At 43.0% G+C, this 26,197-nt stretch overlaps 1 protein-coding gene across 1 annotated transcript in view; it reads left to right on the top strand.

Moving 5' to 3' along the window:
* The first annotated feature begins 1,565 nt into the window (after window positions 1-1,565).
* LOC133502539 (cyclic nucleotide-gated cation channel beta-3-like) overlaps window positions 1,566-26,197 on the top strand; it is a 29,135-nt gene continuing 4,503 nt past the window's right edge. The window contains exons 1-32 of the mRNA XM_061823438.1: window positions 1,566-1,665; window positions 1,979-2,009; window positions 2,088-2,133; window positions 2,261-2,351; window positions 3,368-3,387; window positions 3,465-3,570; window positions 3,957-3,981; window positions 4,165-4,258; window positions 4,348-4,457; window positions 4,576-4,639; window positions 4,812-4,884; window positions 4,978-5,002; window positions 6,289-6,529; window positions 8,035-8,184; window positions 8,260-8,307; window positions 11,083-11,153; window positions 11,285-11,484; window positions 11,822-11,849; window positions 14,409-14,568; window positions 14,951-14,965; window positions 16,858-16,965; window positions 17,035-17,189; window positions 20,250-20,453; window positions 20,638-20,846; window positions 20,972-21,022; window positions 22,468-22,554; window positions 22,634-22,698; window positions 24,416-24,538; window positions 24,633-24,774; window positions 24,849-25,008; window positions 25,778-25,875; window positions 26,009-26,092. Of these exons, the coding sequence (XP_061679422.1) occupies window positions 1,585-1,665; window positions 1,979-2,009; window positions 2,088-2,133; window positions 2,261-2,351; window positions 3,368-3,387; window positions 3,465-3,570; window positions 3,957-3,981; window positions 4,165-4,258; window positions 4,348-4,457; window positions 4,576-4,639; window positions 4,812-4,884; window positions 4,978-5,002; window positions 6,289-6,529; window positions 8,035-8,184; window positions 8,260-8,307; window positions 11,083-11,153; window positions 11,285-11,484; window positions 11,822-11,849; window positions 14,409-14,568; window positions 14,951-14,965; window positions 16,858-16,965; window positions 17,035-17,189; window positions 20,250-20,453; window positions 20,638-20,846; window positions 20,972-21,022; window positions 22,468-22,554; window positions 22,634-22,698; window positions 24,416-24,538; window positions 24,633-24,774; window positions 24,849-25,008; window positions 25,778-25,875; window positions 26,009-26,092 (3,165 nt within the window). The 5' untranslated portion in view covers window positions 1,566-1,584. The remainder of the gene's footprint in view (window positions 1,666-1,978; window positions 2,010-2,087; window positions 2,134-2,260; window positions 2,352-3,367; window positions 3,388-3,464; window positions 3,571-3,956; window positions 3,982-4,164; window positions 4,259-4,347; window positions 4,458-4,575; window positions 4,640-4,811; window positions 4,885-4,977; window positions 5,003-6,288; window positions 6,530-8,034; window positions 8,185-8,259; window positions 8,308-11,082; window positions 11,154-11,284; window positions 11,485-11,821; window positions 11,850-14,408; window positions 14,569-14,950; window positions 14,966-16,857; window positions 16,966-17,034; window positions 17,190-20,249; window positions 20,454-20,637; window positions 20,847-20,971; window positions 21,023-22,467; window positions 22,555-22,633; window positions 22,699-24,415; window positions 24,539-24,632; window positions 24,775-24,848; window positions 25,009-25,777; window positions 25,876-26,008; window positions 26,093-26,197) is intronic.

Raw genomic sequence — 26,197 nt, 5'->3', positions numbered from 1 at the left:
TAAAAATGAACTTGTATCAAGGATGTCTAAAGATTGACCCGCACGGCCACATCTCCAGCTCCATCTTCCCTCCTGGAGGGGGCAACAGTTTGCATTGCTTGTGTGGGTCGTCACACATTACTCATCCTCAATCTGGCCCTGAGTCCGGGATTGGACCTGAACCTTCAGGTAGCGCTCCTTAATCCAGTTAGGCTCAGGGAGCCGCTGTGGAAGATCCCCACAGAGCTGCGTCACACTGCGGATCTTTTCGACACCAGGGGCATGCCGGACCACCTGTAGACCCTCAGGTAGGAAACTACAACGTTCACTTTCTTTTTAGTGTTAATATTGATAATGCAGACGTTGTTATAATTTAGCGCACATACTGCCACAATGATTGAAATACAACCATATGTTAGATTGTTAACATGTTGCAGTATTTCTCCTCGTCACTCAACTAGATGCAACAATAGATGCCTATGTAGTACACTAATGTGCATAAATTTGTATACTCTAGAATTATTTTTTTCATATTTTTTTACCATTTTACTCCATTTTTATTTTAAGTATTGCCCATTGAATTGTAGTACTGAAAATAAAAAGTCAAATTTTGCACTTTCGAAAATTTAATTACAGTCTTGTATAACTATCATTTTTCATTTAGACTTTTTTTTGTGTATGTGTGTGTGTGTGGTGTGTGTGTGTGTGTGTGTGTGTGTGTGTGTGTAGCTAGTTCAGGGAGTAGTCTGCCTTTTGCCTGAAGTTAGCTGGGATAGGCTCCAGCATTCCCACAATCCTTGTGAGGATAAGCGTCTTGGAAAATCCATGCATGGATATTTTATTTTTTATTAAGATTATCAATATATTTGTGATAATATTCAAATATAACATCCAGGTTTGTTTATTATAAAACTGTATAGCTACTGGGAGAAATCCCATGACTCAAATGAGTCTTATCAGGCCTTTTGAGTGCATTTTGATTCACAATTGAGTTTAAACTATGATAGACTATGATAAATTATTGGCCCAAACACAAATGAGCATTTGTTAATGTCAACTTCTTTTCCTTTTTTGCATTGCTGACCAGGTTTGACCATGTCAAAATTGTTCTGATAAATGTAGTGATGGAAGTACAGTAGACCGCAAAGAAGAATTTTGTCGCCTTGTCAGAGGTCAGTTTGTGGGCCAATTTGAAGGTTGAGTGGCCTCCTGCGGAAGTGGATTATCCTAACAGGCTGACAAACAGTTACACTGGATTTAATGCTCAGCACAAATGCAAATCTCCGCCCTGATTGGGATGGTTGTCTCCGTACATGTGAGGCCGCCGATACTTTCGTTTTCCACTTCTGAACAAATGAATCCCTTCTGAGAAGAAAGCTCAGCGCTTCACCACCATCGGTACAGTGTTGTGACTTGCACTCGCCTCCATTTTTACCACTTCGCTGCCTACGTATGTGCAATCCTCAAATCTTGGATGAAAAAGGTGCTTCATCACATCTCCTTAGCTGCACTGAAGCACTCTGTCAGTCATGTGAATTATCATCATTATCATTAACATTGATGTTGATAAAGGCTTGCGTGCGGATGCGTGTGCATTTCCACAGGATGTTCAACTGGGTGGTGAAAGTGGTCCCTCACCCCCCTGGATCGCCTCACACAGATGCAGATATAAATAATCCTCCTGAGGTATACACAAATACGTGGTTGTGCACATGATTGTCTTAGCAATTTCATAAAAGTCACAAGGGCCAGCATGGTGGGCCTGAATGAGGTCAGCCAGAGCAAGCCAAGTTTGACGAGTAAAACACATCTGTACTAATCTCCACACATTAGTACATTTAATAATCAACATCTTTGAAGAGTGTGAAGTTTGTCATAGTGGTAGTATCAAAAGGTTGATGTAGTGGAGTAAGTCTCCACTCAGTGTCCAGGAAGCAAATGCAAAGCCACTGTACACACAAACATCTAAATATCCTTTCAACACTTCTGTGTGTCTCAGGTTAAACAGGAGCGGCCCAAAAATAAAGATGGTGAGGATGATCACGTAACATATTTGATTTCCTTTGTGGTTATAATAATTATTATTCTAATATCAATTGTCTCCACAGCCAAGACTCCTCCACCTAAGAGCACATGTGATGCTTCGGAAGACAGGTAAACTTTCATGGAAAAAAAAAAAAAACTTTTCGATGCCTTGTGAATATACAGTATATATATCTGCATATGCAGTGTATAGATACTGTATATGGTCCGTTATGCTGTCTTTACATGTGCTCCACAGCCAGTGCCAGGCAGGGGTGTTGGGTTGGCTGTCCAATGGCTTTGCCAGCGCCTTGCCTCAGCCCGCTGGCTCCCCTCACCTGGAAGACAAGGTGAGCCATTCAAATACTCTCCTCATCTATGAAGGAATACATTTAGCAGTCATATATGTAGGTGTCATTTTTGTTGCTAGGGTTAGGTTATTTTTGACCTGACTGAGCTTCAGTAGTTTGTAGAAGAAAACGGCAGGCACAAGAAATGTAAACTGTTACATTTCCGACTGCAGTGCTTTTCGACAAATGTACAAAAATAAATAAATTAAAAAAAATAAGTCGAACTGCTGCAACAAACCTCCAGAGGCCATCTAGTACACAATATGATAAATTTTGCAATTCAAATTCCATCTACTACAATTTGAAAGTCCAAAGAATTAGAGGTGGGTTCTATTTGCAAAGATCACATTTACATAGATTCTGTCATGAACCCACAGTGCGGGGCTGGAACACAAATGCAGGACTCCGAGACGAGGGCATGATGTTAGGCGTAGTTTTATTCAAAGCTGAGGTGAAACACGGTGTAAGGAGTCCGAGAAGGCGGAGGCACAACAACGCTAAGCTATAAGCGAAATACAAAAACATGAAGCGAGGTCTGACTACTAGGAGGGAAACTTGGAAACATGAACTAAGACGGGACTAAACTATGATGGCACAGAGTCGCTGTGACAAGGTAGCTCACACTACACTTTCACTCAGTGGTGGAGATTCCTGCTGGCAGTGAACGTAACTCACTAACTCAAGGCAACAAACTGGCAAATGCCAGCGACAAAACAGCTGTGACCATTGACAAGTGTCAGAGATGAGAGCGCCCAAAGCGATGATCAGGCCACGCCCCTCTTGGGCGTGGTCTATTCTTGCTCATGACAGATTCATAAAATATATCAACAAAGAGAGCAAATTTAATCATCGCTATTTGAAAATCCCCACATGGCGGGGTCCTCTCCAGTTCCGTCAGTGGCGATAATGGGGGGAAAAAAAGGGGTGCCATATGCTGGAATGACATAATCTGTTGTGTTTTAGAGGCTCAACTATTGTGCCTCTTAATCCTCTTGTTTTCTTTTTCTCTCTGCCAGTCTGCCGGGGATGGAGAAAGGTAACGTTGGATCCAGTCAGGTGCACAAAGTGTGGATGTTGACAGGAGGTGACGTGTACAATGCCTGTTTCGCCCAGATCGGGAGTGATAGGCTGGGTCACTCAGAGTCTGACCAAAGTGCTGCCGCAGCCCGACGACAAGTACAGAGAAGTTGACGATGGCAACCAGGACGAGCACACGGAGGTGAGATGGAAAGCTACACTCGCCTCCAACCCGCTTCATGTCCCGCAGGCTACCAAAACATAACTTTAATTCAAACTGAGCTCCTTCTGTCCATGAAGTCATCATTTTCTTCAAAGTTGTTTCTCCCTTTCAGTGGTAGATCCTCACAAGGGTCTGTTACCATAACTTTGACAACAGTAACGGTTTCCTATACGAGTAAAATAAATCTGGTACAAACATTTTCTGCTTTTAGATGAATAAATTGAGGTATCTCAGAATGCTATCATTAGCATTGAGGATAGTTGTAGCTCAACTCAAATGTTACTCCCAAGAGCTGAGATTTTGTACATTTTATATGATTTAATTTTCACAAGACCTTACACGTGCTGTTTTTCTGTGTGATACAGGTGTACGAAGTGGAAACAATGCCAGGTATCCTTTGTCTTTCATCACTGCTAAATACGTCCGAGCCTCAGCTGTATGACATTATGAGTTTAGGAATGATGAGGCACACTTGACTTATGGCCTTAAATGTTGTTTTCATTTCTTGGCCCGTTTTTACATCCACTTATTTATTGAAGCTACAGTAATTTTGACCTTACTCTCTGTGTCCAGATTATGACCCCCTCCCACACATCCCCGTGGTGGAGATGCTGTCGGAAGATGAGGGAGAGGAGGTGGAGGACAGTCAGTACATGTTCCCCCCAAAGTGAGCCTGAATCAACTGTCGCCACGCGTGTTTGCACCATCACAACAACAACTGATAACGCAAATCCGCTTCGTCTTTGTCGGGTACAGCGTCGTGACGTGGCTGAAGCAGAAGATCCCTCAGCCGGTTCTGCTTCCTGCTGGTTCCGTGCCCATTGAGCCCAAACCCCAAAAGACTCCCCGCTCCTCTTTGGACAAAAGTACATACTTTACGTTCCTTGGTGGGAAGACTCACATCTTGAACCCATTTGTACATCGCAGCTGACGTTATACTTTGCTCACTTGCATTTTTTCCATTGCGTGTCATTTCTGCTCCAGTTCTTTCTCCACCACCTGAATCTCTCAGTGGAATCGTACTGGACACTGATAGCAGGGCCTCAGCGTAGGTTGACCTCCTTTCCTTTTCCCCTGCATTCGTTGTTTTCTTCCAATTTTTGTTGACTTTGTTTTAAACATTCCAATCATGTCTCCTTTGCGGAGATTTAATTTTTTATTCACTGTAATTTTGAGATTTGCGCAAAGTGCACACTGTTAATGGTAGCGTTTCTCCTCAGGATGGTCGGCTGGTTCGTGTCAGGGCTCGGCTTAAAGATCCCTCAGCCTGTCCTTCCTCAAAATGACATTGAGGTGCATTTTTGGCCTTCTCTCCCTCTTTTTTTTGTTTTGTGTTGACCTCCATTCTGCTCACATTGATGCTAACATTGTGTGCTCTGATATCAGGCCACAGCAGAAGTTCTCAAGAAAGGTGAGTTCGTACATTTACCAAATCATACAAAATTAGCTAGCTATTAGCTAATTTATTTCCTCCGCTGCCACAATTCACAGTTCAGTTCAGCCAAATGGTAAAAAGTAGTACAGCCGTTCGGAGCCTAACTCAGTCCCTCTTCTCCTTCTGTTTCAGGGGGGAAGGCGCTCCGAGCCCCTTGAACAGCAGGAGGAGACGACTGGGGGATGCTACCGTTCTGACGCATTTCTAGCCGACACATAATGTATCGACACTTGGCATGAACCTATGTGGCCCTTCTGCAGCTTCAAAATACGCATGCGCATAAGCCAGCTGAAAAATGCCACAAGAAATATTCGACTCACCTTACTGTACTCCGTACAGTTCAATATGAATGTAGAACATTTGCCTAAAGCCGTTTATTACACTTTCCCTGTCATTTTCTCTGAGTACACCGCTTCCCCCCCCATTCCATTCCTTACGTTAATTGAAGCCTCTAAATGTCCGATTTGTGAGAATATGAGTGTGAAAAGTTGTACAGCGCCTCTCGCCCAAAGGTTAAGCTCCAGATCACCCGCAACCTTACTGAGGATAAGCACTCAGTAACATTGTACTCTTTACATTCACTTGCATGGCAATAGGTCACATCTAATGACCTATTGTGGACTAGACTAAAGTATTCAAAAGACAACTCTGCATATAATAATGCTCATAATATAAGAAAAAAAACATGATATGAGGAAATTTCCCACATTCCTGACTAAATAAAAAAAATTATGTATGCTAAATATGTTTAAATGGCAGCTATGCATATTATATTATATAGTGTTATTTGTCGGGCCGCATGTGAAGATTGTTTTTATTTCACCCACGTATTTATACCAAATATTAAGAGATTAATGCCATATAACTGTAATATTGTACTATTTGATCAAAGCTGAATTCCATTAGATTTTTTTAAGCAAGTCCAACACTTTAAAAAATGGTAAAAAAAAAAAAAGAAATGCTGTGTACTGAATAAGGCCTGTTTTGATCCACTCGATTGGTGTCCATGGCCTTGAACTGTGAAATGTTGCCTGTGAATGTGTGACGTGTTTTTTCCAGGGGATGTAAAACATCCTTTCATTCTCAAATTTAAGCAAATATATTAGCAGGCTTATCATGTAAAGATGCTGGGATAAATAAAGTTTCCTTGTGTGAGATCAAGTGTGCATTTTATTTTGCGAGTCCCCCTTTTCGGACACACCTGTGTCTTTTTCCACTCTAGTCTCTTCGCTCTCCAAATGACCCTTGCCTTCCTTTTTTAGCCTCAGCCCAACTCAATCCTGACATGGTGCTAGAAGACGTGGATTCAGACAACGAAGGACAAGACGCTTCCACGCACCTCCACAGGTGTGCTGGGACAAATGAAGTACTGCAAGCATCCCATCCAGCCATTGCTCAAATTCTTCAGGAGGACGCCGAGACCCAAACAGGCCGCTGGACACCTTTCATTGAAAGCATCAAGCGGGAGGCCGAGGACGTGGCTTTAGCCACCATGGAGGAGCGGTAGGCTTTTAAAGATCCAGATTACACCTCCTCAGGATTTACCTGTACTTGACTGAGTCATTTCAACCTCATTGGGAGAGCCAGCAACCCAACTAGCTGCATCCCAACAGTTAAAAACAGAATTTTCAAGTCAAGTCAAGTCCCGATCAACCAAGCGGCCGAGCCATGAGCTCCCTGCCCGAGCCCTGGAGCTCGCTCGCCAGAGAGTGATCTCCAGGGCTCCCCCGAGCTCCAAAGCTGTGCTCACGGCTGTGTATGGAAGTATTCCTCCGTCTTCCCGATCAACCGATACAGCTATTTCTTTATCAGATAAGGATAAATCCGAGAAATCAGCGCTGGGGATAATGGTGTCCCATGTAATCAAGCCTTTGTTGCGGCACGTAACACGTCACATCTGCGCACGTAGGTCATGTGACTCGCGAAAAGGGCAGCGCCCCTGAAAATTCGTAATTGTTGATAAAATCTTCTCAAAACACGATTAAATGAGAGAGAATTTAACATCAGATTGTCAAAATAGTGTACATATTGCATGAGCCATTGGATACATTGTTAATGCAAACCACTGGATTTCCCCTTTAAAGGAAAAGCTGAGCTTCCGTGGCGGCAGAGGCCTTTAGCCTAGCTAACGGCCTCCGCCGCTGCCCGCTTCTTAAGCCCTGGATGCCGAAGCTAGGCTAAAGGCCTCCGCCACCACCAAGGCTCAGCTAAAGGCCTCCCTGGACATCGAAGCTTGGCTCACGGCCTGCCACCGGAGCTCTCGACCCGCCTTCAGTGGCGGCGGAGAGCTTTAGCCTAGCTTCGGCGTCCAGGGTTAACGGCCTCCGCCGCCTGGAACCTCGGCTCGCGGCCGCCGCCAGAGCTCGCTCGTCAAACTGCGCGTCATTCCCGTCCGAAGAACCATCCGTAGCTGCCGGCCCGGAGCACTCGGGGGCCTTTGTTTATGCACTTCTGTCGAGCATAGGCCTCCGAGTAGTCAGACTCAGCGTCATTTCGCCCAAAGAACCATCCGAATATTCAACATTAATTACAGCCGCTGGTTCAAATCTGTATGGAAGTATTCCTCAGTCTTCCTGATCAACCGATACTGCTATTTCTTCATCAGATGAGGATAAATCAGAGAAATCAGCGCTGGGCATAATGGTGTCCCATGTAATCCAGCGTTTGGAATGGCACGGTACACATCACATACTGTACCCCCACGTAGATCATGTGACTCACGAAAATGGCAGCGCCCCTGAAAATTCGTAATTGTCGATAAAAATCTTCTCAAAACATTATTAAATGAGAGAGGATTTAACATCACATTCTCAAAATAGGGTACATATAACGTGACCTATTGGATGCATTGTTAAGCACTGGATTTCCCCTTTAAGTGACCACATATGGGTACCATGCAGAGGTTTTTCTACTCTTGCATGAGAAAAGACAAGAGAAACAAACTATACAGCTATTGTACCTATTGAGAGATGCTCCCACCCATGACATATGATTCCATATGTGGTCAGATTGCTCCAGGAGCGCACGGAAATGGCCCTGATGGCTGCAGAAGTGGCCAGACAGACGGCCGAGATGGCCATACGACAGCTGGCCAGCGAGGCTCAGTCCATCAAACTCTCACTGGGGAGCCAAGAGCTGTTGGAAGAGCCTGAGGCTGAGTACGTTTTGCTTCTCTTCACTTTGTGCGTACGGGGTCGAAACACGACGTGACGCTGTGCCTGCACTCTTGCCAGACTGCAGGTTTTACATGATGACAGAGAAGGAAATCAACAAGTCATGGCGTAAGTTCAAGAAGGTCTTGGATGCGCTTGTGCTGTGTCTGGTAGAGCTATTGTTTTTTTTCCCCATTCGTGGTGAGTAGCTCATGATAGACTCTTATAAAAAGGAGTCATAACTATTACTGTATGAATTCATATATATAAGTGCACACAATGCGCAAAGTAGAATTTACTTTTTAAGTCAATGGGGGTTTTTTACTGGATATTTTCCGTTTTCATCCATCCATTCATAGAATGTGGCCTCGAGGGGTGTGGGGGTGATCTATCATCAATTTGCCACACAAGGAGGGAGCAACACTCACAATAAGTCGATGAAATACAAAGTCTGACTAAATTGAAAAACTCAAATTCTATCACCCCTGCCCCGATCTGGTAATGCCGTGGTAAATCCGACGGGTCTCTTGTTATGTGACCTGCCTCGGTCTCACAGCGATCTCGTGTCCTAGCGACCGCAGCTTCCCCCGGCAACAGTCTACCCCCCCACACACACACACCTCCTCCTTTCATGCACCAGCGTTCTTTTCCTCCGTCCCCATGGCTCCCACAGTAACCCTCACACCTGCTGCAGCTGTTCTGCATGTCCTGACACACTAAAGGAGAAAGATAAATATTAAATGGAATATTTAGACGCTTGTTTGGCTATATTTTAAGGAGTTCTTTTTTTTTTCTTTTTTAAATAACCTGGAATCTTGGTTAAAATAATCAGATGCTGGACAGATTTCTTTCCAAAACAAAAGAAGCGTGAACAAAGACAGATAAAGTGAGTATTGCGTAAAACGTGAACATCGTCTTATGTCGCCAGCTGATGCTTAGTATTGAATCCTAGTTTTACATTTACACTTTGATGATGTAAGTATTCTCATCTTTGTGTTACATGTAATTAATCACCTGTTGCGACTAAAAAGGGTACATTGTACAAACATGAATGAAAGTTCACACATACTGTAAATTGGAATGTAATTCTGATTTTGATTTTAAAAAGATAATGACAGTTGCTCTGGGTCTGCGATATTGGGACCATTCCGTTTCAAAAATACATTTTTGTTGACTAATTTATGCGTCGATTAGTGTAAAAGGTGCACTGACAAATTAATGATAAAAATAGTCCATAGTTACTGTTTATTTAGAGCGAGTGGTGCAAATCACTACTTCTGGCTGTGGCATTCATCACATTCAGTTTTTTTCATTGACATAGTACTAAACCAATACCAATGACTCTGATGTAAAAAAAAAAAAAAAAAGGAAAGACAAAATGACAGTCGCAAAAATGTTCATTTTTCCCATTTAGCAAATACACTGTCGTGAAAAAGTCTTTGCCCCCTTCCATATTTCCTTTTTTTGGACATAGTTTCTCCACCTTCGATATTTAAAATCATCTAACACGTGCAAATATCAAAGATAATTGAAGGAAATGCAAAATGCACAATGCTAATTTCATGTATTTATTTATTTACTTTGGCCTACTCTTCCTATTAGCCTTTTTAAGGTCATGCTGCAGGGTTTCTGTCAGACTCAAGTCAGCATTTAACTAGACTCCTCCAAAACCTTTTTTAAAAAAATATTGTTAGAATTTAAAAATTAAAATTTCATTTTATAATTTTATAAACACTTGGTGGTGTGTTTTGGATTGTTGTCCTGCTGAACAAATACTCACATCAATTAAAGATCACTTATAGAGTCCTCCAATAATATATATATATATATATATATATATATATATATATAATATATATATAAATATACTATTTATCAATGATATATGCAATGTATCTAAAGTCAATTGTGTCACCTCTGTTTAGTGACTTTAACGGAAGCAAGGCATACGTGCAGTTCTTTAGCTATTGTCCTGGGATCCTATTTTGCTTACTGGATGAGTCACAGCTGTGCTCTTGGGGTTATTTTTGTGGGCAGGGTACTCCTGGGAAGGTTCACCACTATTCCATGTTTACCCTATTTGTGGATAATGGCTCTCACTGTGCTTTGTTGGCGCCCTAAAAATATTACAAATAACATTATGGCCCTTCCCAGACAGATAGCTATTGATGACTTCTCATCTCTTGTTGAATTTCTTTGGATCGTGGCAATTTATTACATCTCTTCAAATTTGTTGGCCAAATTCATTTTGTCCGTCAGCTTCTATTTAAGTGATTTCTTGATTGGACAGGTCAGGAGGTAATCAGACTTGGATGTGGTCTGTGAAAATCAGACCAAAAATTGGATTATCCACAGTGGATTCATGATTTAACAATGAGGGCAATTACTTTTTCACACAGGGCCAGGTAACATTGAATACTTATTTTCTGAAATCACCTTTCAAAAACTGCATTTTATGTTTGTTTGGGTGATGTTTGTGTGAAATTTACATTTGTTTGATTATCTTAATCCCACGACCCTTGTAAGGATAAGCATCTGAAATAATGGATGGACCTTCAGTTACACCACCCAATCCTACACCAGCTCCCCCACCCCCCACCCCAGAAATTACATAATTTGAGAAGGGAGAAAATATTTTCCATGGCACTGTAATATCAAGTACAAAGAAAAGAGACCAATTTCACCCATAGTTGCAGCGCTGGCGACGCTGGATTTACAGTATGCCACTCATGAAAATCGGGCTCCGTGTCTCCAAATTGTTTATATTCTTTCCAACTCTCAATGTATAGAGATCTGACAACCCTGATCTAACAGTCACAGGCTCAGGTCAACATAAAGATTACGGGCTTTATTTGTATGAAGTCAAAATAATAATAATAATAATGTAATAATTTGCGCATACAGATATGAGGAGCTTCCCGCTGTTGAAGAGCAGGAGGATAGCCAAGCTGAGGAGCAAACTATAATTGAAGAAGGTATGAAATAGCAGACACACACCTAAATTGCACTTAAGCACATACCTGCGTTTCTCCGCATACTTAATATTTGCATCGTGTCATAGCGCTAACTTTTTATTCCATTTCATACAAAGTGAAAATCAAACAAGATCCAGAAGAAGAGGCCGAGCCACGAGGGATATCCCCCTCTTCATCTCCAAGACCCGAACCAGCGAAGGCTTCTGAGCCGGAGTGTGTCCAACAAGTAGTGGTCCAAAACCGAGAGGAGGAGGTTTCACAAGTTGAACTTGTGACCCAACAGCCAAAGAAAGCTGAGAAATACGTGCCTGAAACCAAGACAGGTGAAAAGGTAATGGACGCACATGCAGTAACGTAAACATATTTGCCAAAGGGTTAGGTATCCGCTACAGTATCTGAGGCGGATACAGTATTCTAAAGAATTAATAAATTAGTTATGGCTTTTGCCTTTGTCACTCAACATTGGTTGCGCCATGTGTGCGCAAAAAATGTTCCATACATTTAAATTGGTGTGGACGGAATCTTTACAAATCTTCTTCTGGATGAAAAAATTGCAATGGACAAATGGCAAAGAAACTCAAGAAATTGAAGTCTTCCCACAAGACCGTACGGTGTTTAATTGTCATAGAAGTGTCATAGAATATGATGGATTTGGATATTTTTTGCAGGAGGATGCCACTGAAGACGAGTGTGGGGGTAAGTGTTTGTCGCTTGGATGTTGCTCATACAGTTGATCACGTTCGTAAAGTGCTCGCCTTCTATGAGCTGTTTTGCTCGTAGACAGCAATAGATCACATTATCGTACAGAATGGCTTTGTATTCAATGATCGCTTGAGCTCCTCTTAATAAGGAGATCAGCACAATTGAGAGGATATTTCTGCTATCCACTTGTCTCCTCTGTAGCGCCAGTAAGCTGCGATGCATTTAAGAGCTGCCTGATGCGCATCCCTCACACCTCCGAGTGCCTGGGCAATATCAACGCTTTCTTCAAAGTGAACGGCATCTCCCGTCCTAAGATCCCTCCCATGCCTAAAATACCCGCCCAGCTCTCCGAGATCACCAAGCATTTACCCTCTCTGCCACCCGAGTTGCGCCAAGAGCTCACTCAGATCCGACTCACGCAGGTTCCTCGAGATATCGCCCGGGGTCTAAGCGAGATCTTGCCCGAAGTCTCTGCTGCCACCTCTTTGGTCGGTTCAGGTCTGACCGCGGTTTCCCAGAGCTTGTCAAATATTCCTCAGAACCTCTCCCAGGTTACCACCAGAACGCAGCAGTACCTTGGCAACATCCGGAGCCGCCTCAACAGCCTTATGCCTCAAGATGCCTAAGAAACGACAACAACAACAACAGCAAAAACAAAAGCGGGACTTTGAACTCAACCCTTTTGCTAGACAAGGCCCCCTCCCTCCTGCTCACCATCAGCTCTCCTCCCGCTCCCCGTCTCCATCCTCGCCCAACGGTGGTGCCCTTGACTTGCCAAATGTCCCCGCCTACCCCCGCCTGCCGCCAATTGTCAGCCCCCCGTCAAAGCAACTCCACTTGCTGCCGCGCCCGCTTTCAGGTCTCTCGAACCCAGCCTTCTTCATCGAAGATGACTCCCACATTTCGTCAATTAGATGTTCAGGTGAATGAGTGGAACACTCAAATTAATGATTTAAGGTTATCCCCCTGCCCCCGGGTGTCGCTTGTGAATACTATGGGATAATATTACAGGATTCCATAGCAATCACCCATCATACTTATGCTGATTGACATGTTCGGGGTCACAGGTAAGCAGCAATCTATCCCAGCTAAATTAGGATGAGAGGTGACGACACTCAAAAATGACAATCTTTTTTGACACGGCAACGAGAAGGAATTGATCCCATGCCATATATAAAACTCAGTTATGTGAACCACTGCACTATAACAATGGTCCTTCCATTATCTAGTCTTTCATTATCTTGCTGGAAAATACACTGAGGGGTTCACTCACCAGCAATGTCCCCTCTAAGCTGCGCACCTGCGCAATTTCGCACTTGTAGAGCACGCTCAGCGCACATGAAAACCGATGCAGTGAACCACAGCCTGACTTTTTTTTTTTTTTAACACCGGCACCAGCCGGTGTCTAACAAGCTGCTGCTCGGCCACACCATGCCATGCACTCTACTTGCTTGTTTACCTAACACCGCCCAACTCCGCCTTTTAAAGGGGTACAATCATAATTACAAACACCGCCCACACCGGTGCTTTAGTTAGAAACACAGTCTGGGCAATGTAGAGCAAAGACGAGTTAGACATGCTGCTTATGTTTACTCTCGATAATAATGGCAAAAGTAAAAAAAAAAATGCTGTTGCTTTCATGAATGTCAGAGTATGTGAATAATAATAATAATGAAGAAGAAAAAGTGGTGAAACTGGATGAGATTTTCTCTTTTTTGAGTAAAAAAAAAGGTCTGGTCTGAAGCCAAAGTAGAAAGTACAGGATGAGATGGTGTATAATGTTAAAATTCCACCTTGGCGCAGCCTGATCGAGGATGAAAGCACAGACAATACAGTGCACAAAGAGCTAATTCTGTATTTTAAAAATAGGAGACATCATAACATTAACCTTAAAACTGTTTGGTAGCATAATTCAGCTTTCAACATGCATTACTAAAGATATTCTGCAAGCAATGATTCGGTTTTACGCCAAGAAAAACAGACGGGGATATCATTGTGGGTTAAAAATAAATAAATGAACAAAATTGGAGCAACATTTCAAATTTACAGTTCATAGTTGGCTTGGTTTTGTTAGTGATTAATTTTTTGTTTGTTGACGTACATTTCCATTGCAAGTTATCAAAAAACACAAAATTGTTCTTAAAATTTTCTGATGGTAATAGGGTTCTGGGTTGGGTAATGCTGTAATCTGAATCTTTGAATGAGCCATGTGACCTCAATGGGTGACAATGATCTGACCACAGTGCACCTGACATTGCTCACAGTGGTCAAAGGGAGCGCTCAGAGGCTTAGCGTGTTTGCTCAGAAAACGTCAAGAATTAGAGGGAATGTTGGTCACCAGCCTCCAGAATGTGTTCAGGAAACTCCCATTGATGATCAAATTCAGAAGTCCTCAAGTATTATCTCATTTTCGAAGTTCTTCTTCCATGCCCCACTACCTTTGCTTGTGACCTGCTTTGCTGCATGTGCAGTATTTGCGTGCGTGTGTATTTCCTACTTCCTAGCTCTCTTTTTAACATACCACGTGTCACTATCCTCTGTACACTTCCACAGATACTTCTCGACTCAGCCTCCGTCCAGCTGTCAACGTTGAGGACGTCGACTCACATAGCGAGCGAGCTGGGGAGGGCAAACTGGAAGAGCTCCTCACCCCTCGGGACCCCAAATTAAAAACTCTGACTGTCCCTGTGACCCCAACAGGAGGCCGACAAAGGTAAGTGTTGCTGACAACAAAATCATTGCATTACAGTTTCTATTTACTCAATAGTGGCAGGGGAAGGTCCGCTGAAAGTGCTAAGCAAGTCTTTCTCTCAACGTGCTCTGTTTGGCACTTTTGTGGATCCATTAACAACTGATAGCATGCCGTTTGAGAGTGGACAAAGAAAGAAGAGAGTACAAAAAGAAAGAAAATCCAACAACAGCTAATATGTAGCTTGAGTTTTGTTTAGATGTTTTTATCCTCTCCCCCACAAATAGCTAATGTTGCAACTATTTGAGGAATTATGGTCTCTAACCGTAATGCAAGATTTTATGTTTTGTTTTAAATGTTGATCATCTCTAATGAGTGCACTGAATGTGCTTCATTGCATCTGCAGCAAAGGAGATAAAGAGTAAGAAGACTGCATGGATTGCTTGAATTGTAGTTGTCCTTTCTCTGTGTTTGTTAAATGTAATCAGCCTTGCAGTGAACAATAAGCACGCTCGTAGCTTGAGAGTATTCCTGTTTTGAAAGTTATCTTCATATAGCTACGTGCTGTGAGGATCATGGCTGATGAGACACTGACAATTGTCTTTTTTTTTTTTTTTTTTTTTGTAAATGTAACTTTATCAATAGAGTCACATTTCCATTTTTTTGGAGTCAGAGTGGCAAATTTGGTATTGATTTTGCAATCTGACACGATGAACTGCTAAACTGTCTGCAAAGGGACCAAAACACGTCTTCCAAATTTGACACACCACAAAGAAGAATGTTTTAAAAAGCCTGCTAAATTTGAACAAATAAAAGAAAAATATCACCATGTATTTCAAATAAGACTGAGTGCACTGAAGACTCTGGAGATGAGGCCCTCACCTGTCAATCAAATATGTAGGCTCATACGCTGTGTGCTTAGGTGTCTGTAGTCAGCTACTATAGTCAGTCTGAACAATTGAATAATAATAACAATAATAATAATGTGTTACACTTTTATATTACATTGAATTATTGAAATTCAGTGTTGAACAGTTTTTCACCAACTCACTTTGTCTGGATTTTTTGGACGAGGCTAAAAAACTAGCCCAATCTCACTTTCAGGCTGGGTTGAATAGTTGTGGGAAAAGTTGGCCCTCCCCCGCTGCATTGTCTAAGTACCGAGCATGGGTTGTGGTTATTTGCCGCAATTGCGAGTTACCATTTTTACTGCTCCATCGTCCAGTTAGCCATCAAGCCCTCCCAACAATCCCCAAAATTCGTCTCTCCTGAAGTGTTCTGTGTTTTGGGGTCTAAAGTATTTCTGTTCTCGTGACCCACGCACGGATCATGCAGCAAGCCAATGGAAATTTGGACAGTTTGACACTGTGAAGTAGCTTGCTCCTAGCGCATTAAAGATAATTTGACTACGAAATTATGAACATTACTGGATTAAAACAATCTATGTAAAGCACAGACCCAGCCACATTTTTTTTTTTTTTTAATGTTTGCAAAATTGTCAGTCTTTATGATGCCTCTCCTGACGCACGTTCTTGCATCACCTCTTCCTTGTCTGGATGTGAAACATTTCTGTCCACAATCTGATGATAAGCAAGACAATGGCAATTTCATTCAAGACTGAATCAAAATGTTTTGAAATGGTTCACATTTTCCTTGTTGTTTATGAGTTTCTCTGTTCTTGCCTTTACTGTCCCTTCTTACGTGATGCTGTCTTTAGTTTCAGTGCAGTTGTCCTGCAGATCAGATTGTGCTTGTGTGTGTGTGTGTGTGTGTGTGTGTGTGTGTGTGTGTGTATGCATGCACACTGTATGTAAAATATTGAACACAATGTGACACTCTGGTCTTTGCAGAACACAATTGTGTTGAGTGAATTGTTAAACTGAGTTGGAAAGCTTCTTTTTTTTCCTGTTGTCATTTGTTGTGATTTTGTATGTCTGAGTATGATTTGAGCTACTCTTTGTGAGCATAAAGAGGCAAAAGTCAATAAATGGATGCATCAGCCTTACAGTGTGGCTGCATCAATGTATCAGCTAACCCATGTTACGAGTCGTTTGTTTTAAATCCTGTTATCCCCTTGATATTTTTTTTGCCTCTGGATATTTTATACTCTTACTCCTCTTTCTTAAATCTTGCTCCCACCATGCCCAACATTAGTGAAGGAAATCATAGGACTATCCAGAGAAACCTTTGATGAATAATCTCTCTTGCTCCAGGGCCCATTTGTATTGTTATTATATCATGCTGTTCACTACCTCCTGTGTCCATCCATCACAACTGTGAAACAGTAACAGACCTGTCTCAAATTATTCTTAGTTATAATAGTCGACGGCGGCAATCTCAAAGTGAAGATGATGATGAGGAACCAAGTATCCCTGTCAGAGCCTGGGCCAGCCAGTCCAGCATTCACAGCACCGATGACCTGTGAGTACAATACAGCCAAACACAGACGGAATCCGCACCCATATGACGACTTGCATCTTTGTTTTGAAGCTTACGAGAACGTCCGTCATCATCTGCCAGTCAGACCAGCACAGCGGTCAATGAGCGTCTTCAGGAGCTGGTCCGCATGTTTAAAGAAAGGACGGAGAAAGCTAAAGAGAAACTCATAGATCCTGACAGTTCTGATGAGGACAGCATCATCCCCTGTGAGTGACACTCAATGTTTTGAAATGTTTATATACTGTACATTTGCCATAGACTCACCATCTATACTAAAGGCCATAGTTAGGGACCTTGGCAATTCAATCCCAAGGTACAGAAGATGGCACAAAAGGAGCTCGAGCTGGTATTTGATGTTTCGCCAAGATATAGTCAGGCTCGCCTACGCGCACAGCTTGGGTTCTGGTACCACTCCTCTTGAGAGCGGTTGGACCCACTTCCACTCTGGAGTGGCCACAGTGAGAGGTAGCAGGTGGGTGTGGGTATACTTATTGTTCTCCAGCTCACTCCCTGTACATGCATTGCATTACTGCAGTGAATGTACATTGTGGTTCACTGGGGACTCCATCGTTCTGCTGGAATGCACCATCAACACTGTGTATAGTGGAGGATGCGGGCTGCTAACTTTGATTTGGGACGTTGTAAATCGTTGGAGAGAATACTTTGAAGAACTTTTTAGTTCCACCTCAAATATATTGCTGGGGTTGATGTCACTGAGGTGGTTCAAATGCTCCTCTGTGGCAGGTTGGTTGAGATTTGCCTGGAGTTCCAAAAGGCTCTGAATGTTGCGTGCTGTCCTGATTGACACACCTATGCAACATCACATGGATATCGGGGACAGTGCCTCTGGATTGGCAGAGTCTGTCATGGTCCTGCCGTTCCACCCCTGGCTGTGCGGGTCCCCGCACAGCTGCACTGATTAGGAGGCACACACCTGCGCCTCATCCGCAGTGATTAACCCCTGTATATATAGGACCCAGTTGACGGTCTGGTTTGGGCAGATTGTCGCCACCCATGCCCTGTTCCTGCACTCCCGTATTCTTGATCGTGAACCCTGGTGTACCAACCTCTGCCTGTCCTCCGACCAACCCCGTAAGCTTGATGTCTTTGATACTCCTGCTATCTCCGATCGATCTCCCGTGTACCGACCCCTGTTTGCCCGTGGACCTGCTCTCTACGCCCGACGTCCTAACTACCGCTGCTCCACTTGACTGTCTGCCTGATCCCCGATTCTGAAACGAATAAACACTTTTCCCAAACTGCCTCTGTGTCCCCGGATTGCTACATTTGAGTCCTCCTCCGTACCGATGGTTCGTGACAGACTCTGGTTGCTCTTTTCAAGAAGGGGGACCGGAGAGGGGATCACATGCCCCAGCCTCCCTGGTAAGGTCTATTTATGGGGGCTGGAGAAGAGGCTCCATTGGGACGTTGAATTTCAGATTCAGGAGGAGGAGTGTGGTTTTCATCATGCCCTTGGAACTGTGGACCAGTTCTATACCCTCGACACGGTGAATGCCCAACCAGTCTACAGCTGTTTTAGTGTTTGAGTGAGCATTCGACTGTGTCTTGAAGGGGGTCCTTTTTGAGTATGGAGCACTGAACGTGAACAGAATTTTTAGGTGCAGCCAAGGTGTAGAGGATTGCATCTCTGCTATTTCCATATAATGTAGGTCTGTTGGCTTCATTCGGCCATGATATCCAATTCTCAGTGAAGTGGTTTTGAACTGGCTCTAAAGCAGATGGGATGAAAATCAGCTCCTCCAAACCTGAGAGCATGGTCCTCAGTCAGAAAAGGGTTCTGTACCCTTTCCAGGTTGGGGATTGGAGGAGTTCAAGTATCTTGGGGTCTTGGTCACGAGTGAGTGAAGAATTGAACGGGAGATTGATAGATAGATTGGTCCAGCATCTGCAGTGATGAGGACTTTGTATTGGTTCTTTGTGGGGAAGAAGCTACTGTAAGATGAACGTCGAACGAGCAATTCACCGGTTGATCTACTGTATGTTCCTACACTCACCTACAGTCACGAGCTGTGGGTCCTGACGGAAAGAACAACATCCCAAATACAAGTGACTGAAATGAGTTTCCTTCTCAGGCTGTTCAGGCTCTTGCCAAGTGATAGGGTGAGATGCTCAATCATCCAGGAGGGGCTCAGCGTAGAGCCATTGCTCGTCTGCATTGAGAGGAGCCAGATAAGGTGGTTTGGCATCTGAATAGGAGGCCTACTTTATCCCTCCCTGGTAAGGTGTTCCGGGTATGTCCTACCACGTAGAGACCTTTGGGATCACCTAGGACACGCTGGAGAAACAATGTCTCACAGCAGGTCTGGGAATGTCTCGGGATCCCCGAGAAAGACTTGATGAAGTAGCCGGGGAGAGGGAAGTCTGGGCTTCCCTGCTAAAGATACTCACTCTGGAACTCAACCTCAGGTAAGCGGAAGAAAATTAATGGATGGTCTTTACAGTTCCCTCCAGAATTATTGGAACGGCAAGGTTAATTCCTTTGTTTCTTTGGAAACTGAAGACATTTGAGTTTTAGATCAAAAGATTATGGATGTTTTGTTTTTGTATTGGGGGCATAATGGCGCAGCCGTAGAGCATTGGCCTCACAGTTCTGAGGATTGGGGTTAAAATCCCAGCTCCGCCTGTGTGGTGTTTGCATGTTCTTCCCGTGCCTGGATGAATTTTCTCCAGGTACTCTGTTTTCCTCCGACATCCCAAAAACGTGCATGGTAGGTTAATTCAAAACTATGTGGTGAATATGAGGGCAAATGGTTGTTTACATGTGCCCTGTGATTGTATGGCGACCAGTTGAGGGTGTACCCTCCCTCTTGCCCAAAGCAAATCCTGATCAGAAGACTACAGAATATTTTTAGATCAATTACAAAGCGAAAACTAAGAGTCAGGTCTTCTTGTCCAATGTCAGTGTGTAATCTCAAAAATGACCTTCTGGAAAAACGGTCATGATTTTCTCTAAACACACTCCAAAATCTTGTAGACAAAGGTTTAAGATGTTAGGACTGCAGATGTGTGGACCAATGTAATATTAAATCTTATGGATTAAGAATGGGATATCACTTAAATACATACGTGACTCAAGGCGGGTGAGCAAATACTTTTGGCAATACGGTACATTATAAACTGTCCCGTATGTAGTTGTAATTTCATTTTTAATTACACGTAATTAGTGTCATCACAGTCCAACTCTAAATGCACTACAAGCAGGCCTATGCCATTCAAACCCTTCTCCCTACGGCGTGTTTCACCAGCACCTCCGAAGGCCGCACCGCTGCAGCCTGCTCCTGCTATTCAGACTGTGGACAAGGAAGATGATGAGGAGCTCCCTGATCTTTCAAAGGCAAGAGCCAAGAATGAGGCAGAGGAGGAGAAGTTCGACCGCCAGGTGAAGTCCCCTCGATGGGCACGAGGCTATGTGCGCTACCGCTTCCCCACCAGCATTGACCCTTTCACCAGTGAGAAAACCCTCCTTTCCCTCTGTTGTTTCCACCAGCAATGCCGCTTCATGCAGTGCAGTATTAGGATGGTTTAGCTTGGCATGGGCAAAGATTCCAAAGATAAGATCCCACTATTTTGTAACGTGATGATTATCTCTCAGTTTCACTCTCTCCATCCGCTACACGGTGTATCTTTCCCCAGATTTGATGTACGTGCTCTGGATGTTCTTGGTGTGTTTGGCATGGAACTGGAATGCGTGGTTCATCCCAGTGCGATGGGCCTTCCCCTACCAAACACCAGCCAATATTTACTACTGGCTGCTGGCCGACTACCTTTGTGACCTCATTTACATCCTGGACATCACGGTCTTCCAACCACGCCTGCAGTTTGTCCGTGGAGGGGACATTGTTGTGAGTGCAATATTCCATCATTTATTTCTATTGCATGGCGAATCAGAATTTTTTTTCATGTTTTTACATACATTTGGAGTCAACTGTGGAAAATTGTAATTGCATTTGTTGTCTTTTCTTCACAGTGTGACACAAAAGAAATGAGAAAGAATTACATGAAAGCCAAACGTTTCAAGGTGACTGCATGTTTAATCACTTGTAATAATAGGTTTCGGTAGTTGTATGTATATATATATATATATATATATATTATATATATATATATATATATATATGTAGATATGAACGTTTCCACTAATGTTAGGGGCACGGTGGAGCAACTAGCTAAAGCATTAGCCTGATAGTTCTGAGGACTGGAGTTCAAATCCTTACCCCAGTTTGCTTATTCTCCCCGTGCTTGCGTGGGTTTTCTCCGGACACTCCGGTTTCCTCCCACATCCCAAAAAGATGCAACATTCATTGGACACTCTAAATTGCCCCGAGGTGTGATTGTGAGTGTGGCTGTTTGTCTCCATGTGCCCTGTGATTGGCTGGCAACTGGTTCAGGGTGTACTTGCCTCCTTCCCGTTGACAGCTGGGATACCCAAGTGAACTAAAAATTGTGTTTTTAAATGGTAATTTCATTCATCAAGTAGAAAAATATATATTCAGTTACATTGCCCTCATTGAAAAATGATAACTGTCTAAACCTAATAACCGATTGGGTCATACTCACCAGCAACAATTGAAATCAAGCGTTTTCAATAGCTGGCAGTGAGTGTTTTGGCTTACACTTCCTTGGATAATTGTTTGGAATCCTGAACGCAGTGGATGTCTATCAGACTCAAGCCTTGACTTTGAAAACCTTAATAATTTTTTTTTTTTTTTTGAGTCATTGAGAAGTTAACATGCTGTGTTTTGGATCGTTATCCTGGTGGAGTACCCAAAGTTAACTTCAGTCTGAGGTCACGAACTGATGGCTGAACATTCTCCTTCTGTGAAAGGATCATAATAGCATAATTCATGGTTCATCACAGCAAGGTATCCAGGTCCTGAAGGAGAAAAGCATCCCAATACCATTTCATTTCCACAATGTTTGACAATTGGTATGATGTTCTTTTCCTGAAATGCTGTGCTACATTTCCACCGGATGTAATAAGACACACACTTTCTAAATGGCTTAACCTTCATCCTGTCAGTCCATATACTGTTAATATTCTTATGTTCATTTTGGTTAGCAATGGTTTTCATTTTGGAACTCTGCCGTGCATTTTTGCCCAGTTTCTTCTTTATTGTTGTATCACGAACACTGGCCATAACTAAATCAAGAAGGCTTGTAGTTGTTTAGAAGTTGTCCTGAGTTTTTTTGTAGTCTCTTGGGTGACTAATTTTTGTTCTCTTGGGGTAATAATTACAAGGTTAAGGTTGATTGATTGGGAACTGGCGACCAGTCCAGGTTGCAGTGACATGGCGTAGGCTCCAGCTTCCCACCCCTCTGAACAGAATATCCTGTGTAAAGAAATGATGTATGGATGAATATTCTTAATTTCATGTTTTCATCCCATTTGCAATATGGAATTTGACAATACCAACCCTAATCAAGAAATAACCCATCAATGAACATTTTATGTCTGTATTTCAGTTCGATGTGGCCAGTCTTGTTCCACTGGAGCTCTTTTATTTCAAAACTGGCATCAATCCTCTTCTACGCCTGCCTCGGTTACTCAAGGTCAGCATTTTCCTTTTACTAAGAACTCGTGATGCATAACAGCACTAAAATAATCACATTTTCTGTCAATGCACACCAGATCAACTCATTCTTTGAGTTCAATGAGCGCTTAGAGGCCATCTTGACCAAAGCCTATGTCTACAGGTGAGCTGTTATGATCTTGTTGTTAACTACTCTTCATGGCTTCAGCAGTGCCTGCGCCTGTAGTTATATTGGATCGGTCGAACGATACACAGAGTAACTCACCATGCTAACTTTGCCAGTGATACTACATTTTCACAATATGTGCAATTACCAGTATACATGGAAATGTTTGGAAACAGTATACATATTAAGGAATAAAATAAATGCAGAAAAAAGTCACAAAGTCATGAACTCCCCTGGCTTGTGGGAAATGCTGCAAGAAGTCACCATGGGTTCAGTTCCCACTCAGTGACAGTATGAATGTGAGTCTGAATGGCTGCGGAATTGGCGACCAGTCCAGGGAATGGTCTGCCTTACCCCCAAAGTCAGTTAAGACCTTGAAAAGGATAAGCGGTATATAAGATGAATGGATGTATACACGGTAATTAAATGAGTATGTATATTTTAAATACTGTTTTTAGACAGACCTAGCAGGAGAGATGAAACGGTAATATGCAGTTATCGCTCTATGCTACACATATGCGTAGATAAAGTAAAGGTTGGTAAGGGTCTAATTGTCACAACCCATCAATACGAAGGGAGGACTCGGGAGACGCAGAGGTAATTCGGGAAAAACGTTTATTGTTCCAAGGTCGGGGATCAGGCAGACAGTCAGGTGCAGCAGCGGTAGTCGGGACGTTGGGCATAGAGAGCAGGTCTGTGGGCAGGCAGGAGTCGGTACACGGGAGATCGATCAAAGAAGGCAGGAGTCTCAAAGGAGTCAGGCTTACGGGATCGGTCGGAGAACAGGCGGAGGTCGGTACACACGGGTTTACGATCAGAGATATGAGAGTGCTGGAACGGGGCATGAGTTGTGACGATCTGGCGAAGGACCAGTTGTCCCCAGGGTCCTATGTACACCGGGACCAATCAGCCAGCATGAGGCGCAGGTGTGCGCCTCCCAATCAGCGCAGCCGCGCGGGCACCCGCGTAGCCTGGGCTGGACCAGCAGGACCATGACACCAATGTGATATTCCACTCAGCATTTACATTTATGTGTAGTATTTTGCATCGTTTATATTTGTCAATTAACCAGCCCAGGTTTTGTGTCCATCGCTGTTCCTTTAACAAAATTTGCCGTGGATTGTCAATAATCAACTAAAATATCCCCATTTGCTCATAATCTACATTTGTTGGGTCTTCAAAACCGAAAGACGAGAAGCTTTATGGTGTCATGACACTTCAGTCGAAACAATAAGTGCGGAACAGAAAGAAGCTTTAAAAAGTTTAAAAAATGTAATAAAACTGACACAAAACAGTAAAAATGCTCATAATGTGTATTACCTCAGCATACCTGGACAATACAGTATTTAATAGTACAGTATTTCCCAACCTTTATTGAGCCAAGGCACATATTTGTCATAAAAAAAAAATCACTGCACACCACCAAACAAAAGGGTCAAAACAAGTGGATACACTGGTTAATTACTGCATGGACCTTCTGACATCTAGTGAAAGAGCATTTATGGGAGTTGTTTTGCGAGGTTGCCACTGTACTTCACTTACATTGATATATGAAAAAGTATAGATTATTTGAGTCAAGCGTAAATTTTTGGATCAAATAAGTGAAATCTCTACAGAGGTTGGGAATCCCTGCCTGAAGCGATAACAATACAACGCAGGGCATCGTGCCTCTTGATCTTTAGTCTCGCCGCTTGTATTCTCTGTTGTATTTCAGGGTGATCCGGACCACAACCTATCTCCTATACTGTCTTCACTGCAACGCCTGCCTGTACTACTGGGGCTCTGCCTACAAAGGGCTGGGCTCCACCAAGTGGGTGTACGACGGCAAAGGCAACAGGTTGCAGTATTTCACTACATAGATGACAGCAATCAGATAGAAACAAACCAAGTTCGTGTCATCATTGGTTTCTGTCAATTTCCTTCTGCCACAGTTACATTCGATGTTACTACTTTGCGGTAAAGACCCTCATCACAATCGGGGGGTTGCCAGACCCCACCACTCTGTTTGAGATCGTCTTCCAGCTCATCAACTACTTTGTGGGAGTCTTTGCATTTTCTATCATGATTGGGCAGGTAGTTTTAAGCGAAAAAAATATGATGATAGAAAGGAGTAACATAGAAGTATACAAATATTTTTTTTTCCTCAGATGCGTGATGTAGTTGGTGCGGCCACAGCTAGTCAAACATACTACCGCACCTGTATGGACAACACCATTAAATACATGTCCTCATATCGTATCCCGAAAGATGTCCAGAATAGAGTCAAAACCTGGTACAACTACACTTGGCAATCGCAAGGCATGCTGGGTAAGGAAATGAGACCTTCACCTAGCATAAACGTATCCAGTTAAGGGTTAAGAATTTTCCGCTGCCTGTCTTTATTGAAGCTCTGCCCTTTGTGACCACATTAGTTGTAGTGTTACCTGATTCTCAACAGATCAGTATTGTCATACTTGCATTTATAAAAAACAAAAAAAAATTAAAACTGTAAAGAAAGCCAAATATCCTTAAGGAAGACATTTGAGAAAAGCATAGCTTAACGAGGTAGCAAAAGTGTTACAAATAGCTTTCTGTATGATGCAGTACAGTTGTACACCACCACATACTAAAACAATACCGTCACGAGCAATCGATGCGGGGGAGGACCCAAATGCAGGACTCCAAGGCAAAGGCATAATGTCCATTGGGTTTTATTTCAGAAAGAGTGTCCGCAACCTATGAACTGGCAAATGCCAGTAACCAAAACTCCAACATAAATACGTGGTCAATTAACGTGCCGAATGCGCAAAAGCTGTGACGAGTGTCAGAGGTGGCACCGCCCAGGATGTTAACCAGGCCACGCCCCTCCTGGCAGTTCTCCAGCCCCGCTCATGACAAATACGGAACATATTCAATGGATACATACCTAGTCGTGGCAGCTAACACAGGATTATTACATTTGTGAAGACTGAATTTGAAATCTCTTTTGATTATGAAGATATACTTCATGTTTTTGCTAGCTGATGCATGTACTTATTGTGTAATTATCTACAGGATTCCGATACTAACAGATGTTCCTACACTGTCCGCCATACAGATGAACAGGAACTGCTGACTCAGTTACCAGATAAGATGCGTCTGGACATTGCGATAGATGTCAACTATTCCATTGTCAGCAAGGTCCCTCTCTTTGAGGTAGATTACTTGCACTTTGATACTATTCATGCTTGCGTATCATCTGAAAAAAAAAAAAAAAAAAAGCATACCATGGACCAGGAACAGACCAACTCACAGTCAAGTTCAGTGTGATTGTCTGTCTTGTTGACAGGGCTGTGATCAACAGATGATCTTTGACATGTTAAAGAGCCTGCGCTCCGTTGTCTACCTGCCAGGGGATTACGTCTGCAAAAAGGTAAAGTATACAGGGATTCCTTCTGTATGGAGACGTGGGTAAAAATGCACATTTTAAAGAAGTGACATTTTCAATGACATTTTAGTCCATTATTACCATTTTCAA

Source organism: Syngnathoides biaculeatus, chromosome 6 (genome assembly GCF_019802595.1).
Source record: "Syngnathoides biaculeatus isolate LvHL_M chromosome 6, ASM1980259v1, whole genome shotgun sequence".
Taxonomy (NCBI): domain Eukaryota; kingdom Metazoa; phylum Chordata; class Actinopteri; order Syngnathiformes; family Syngnathidae; genus Syngnathoides; species Syngnathoides biaculeatus.
The sequence above is the reverse complement of the archived record's forward strand: the minus strand, read 5'-3'. Positions and strand labels throughout refer to the sequence as shown.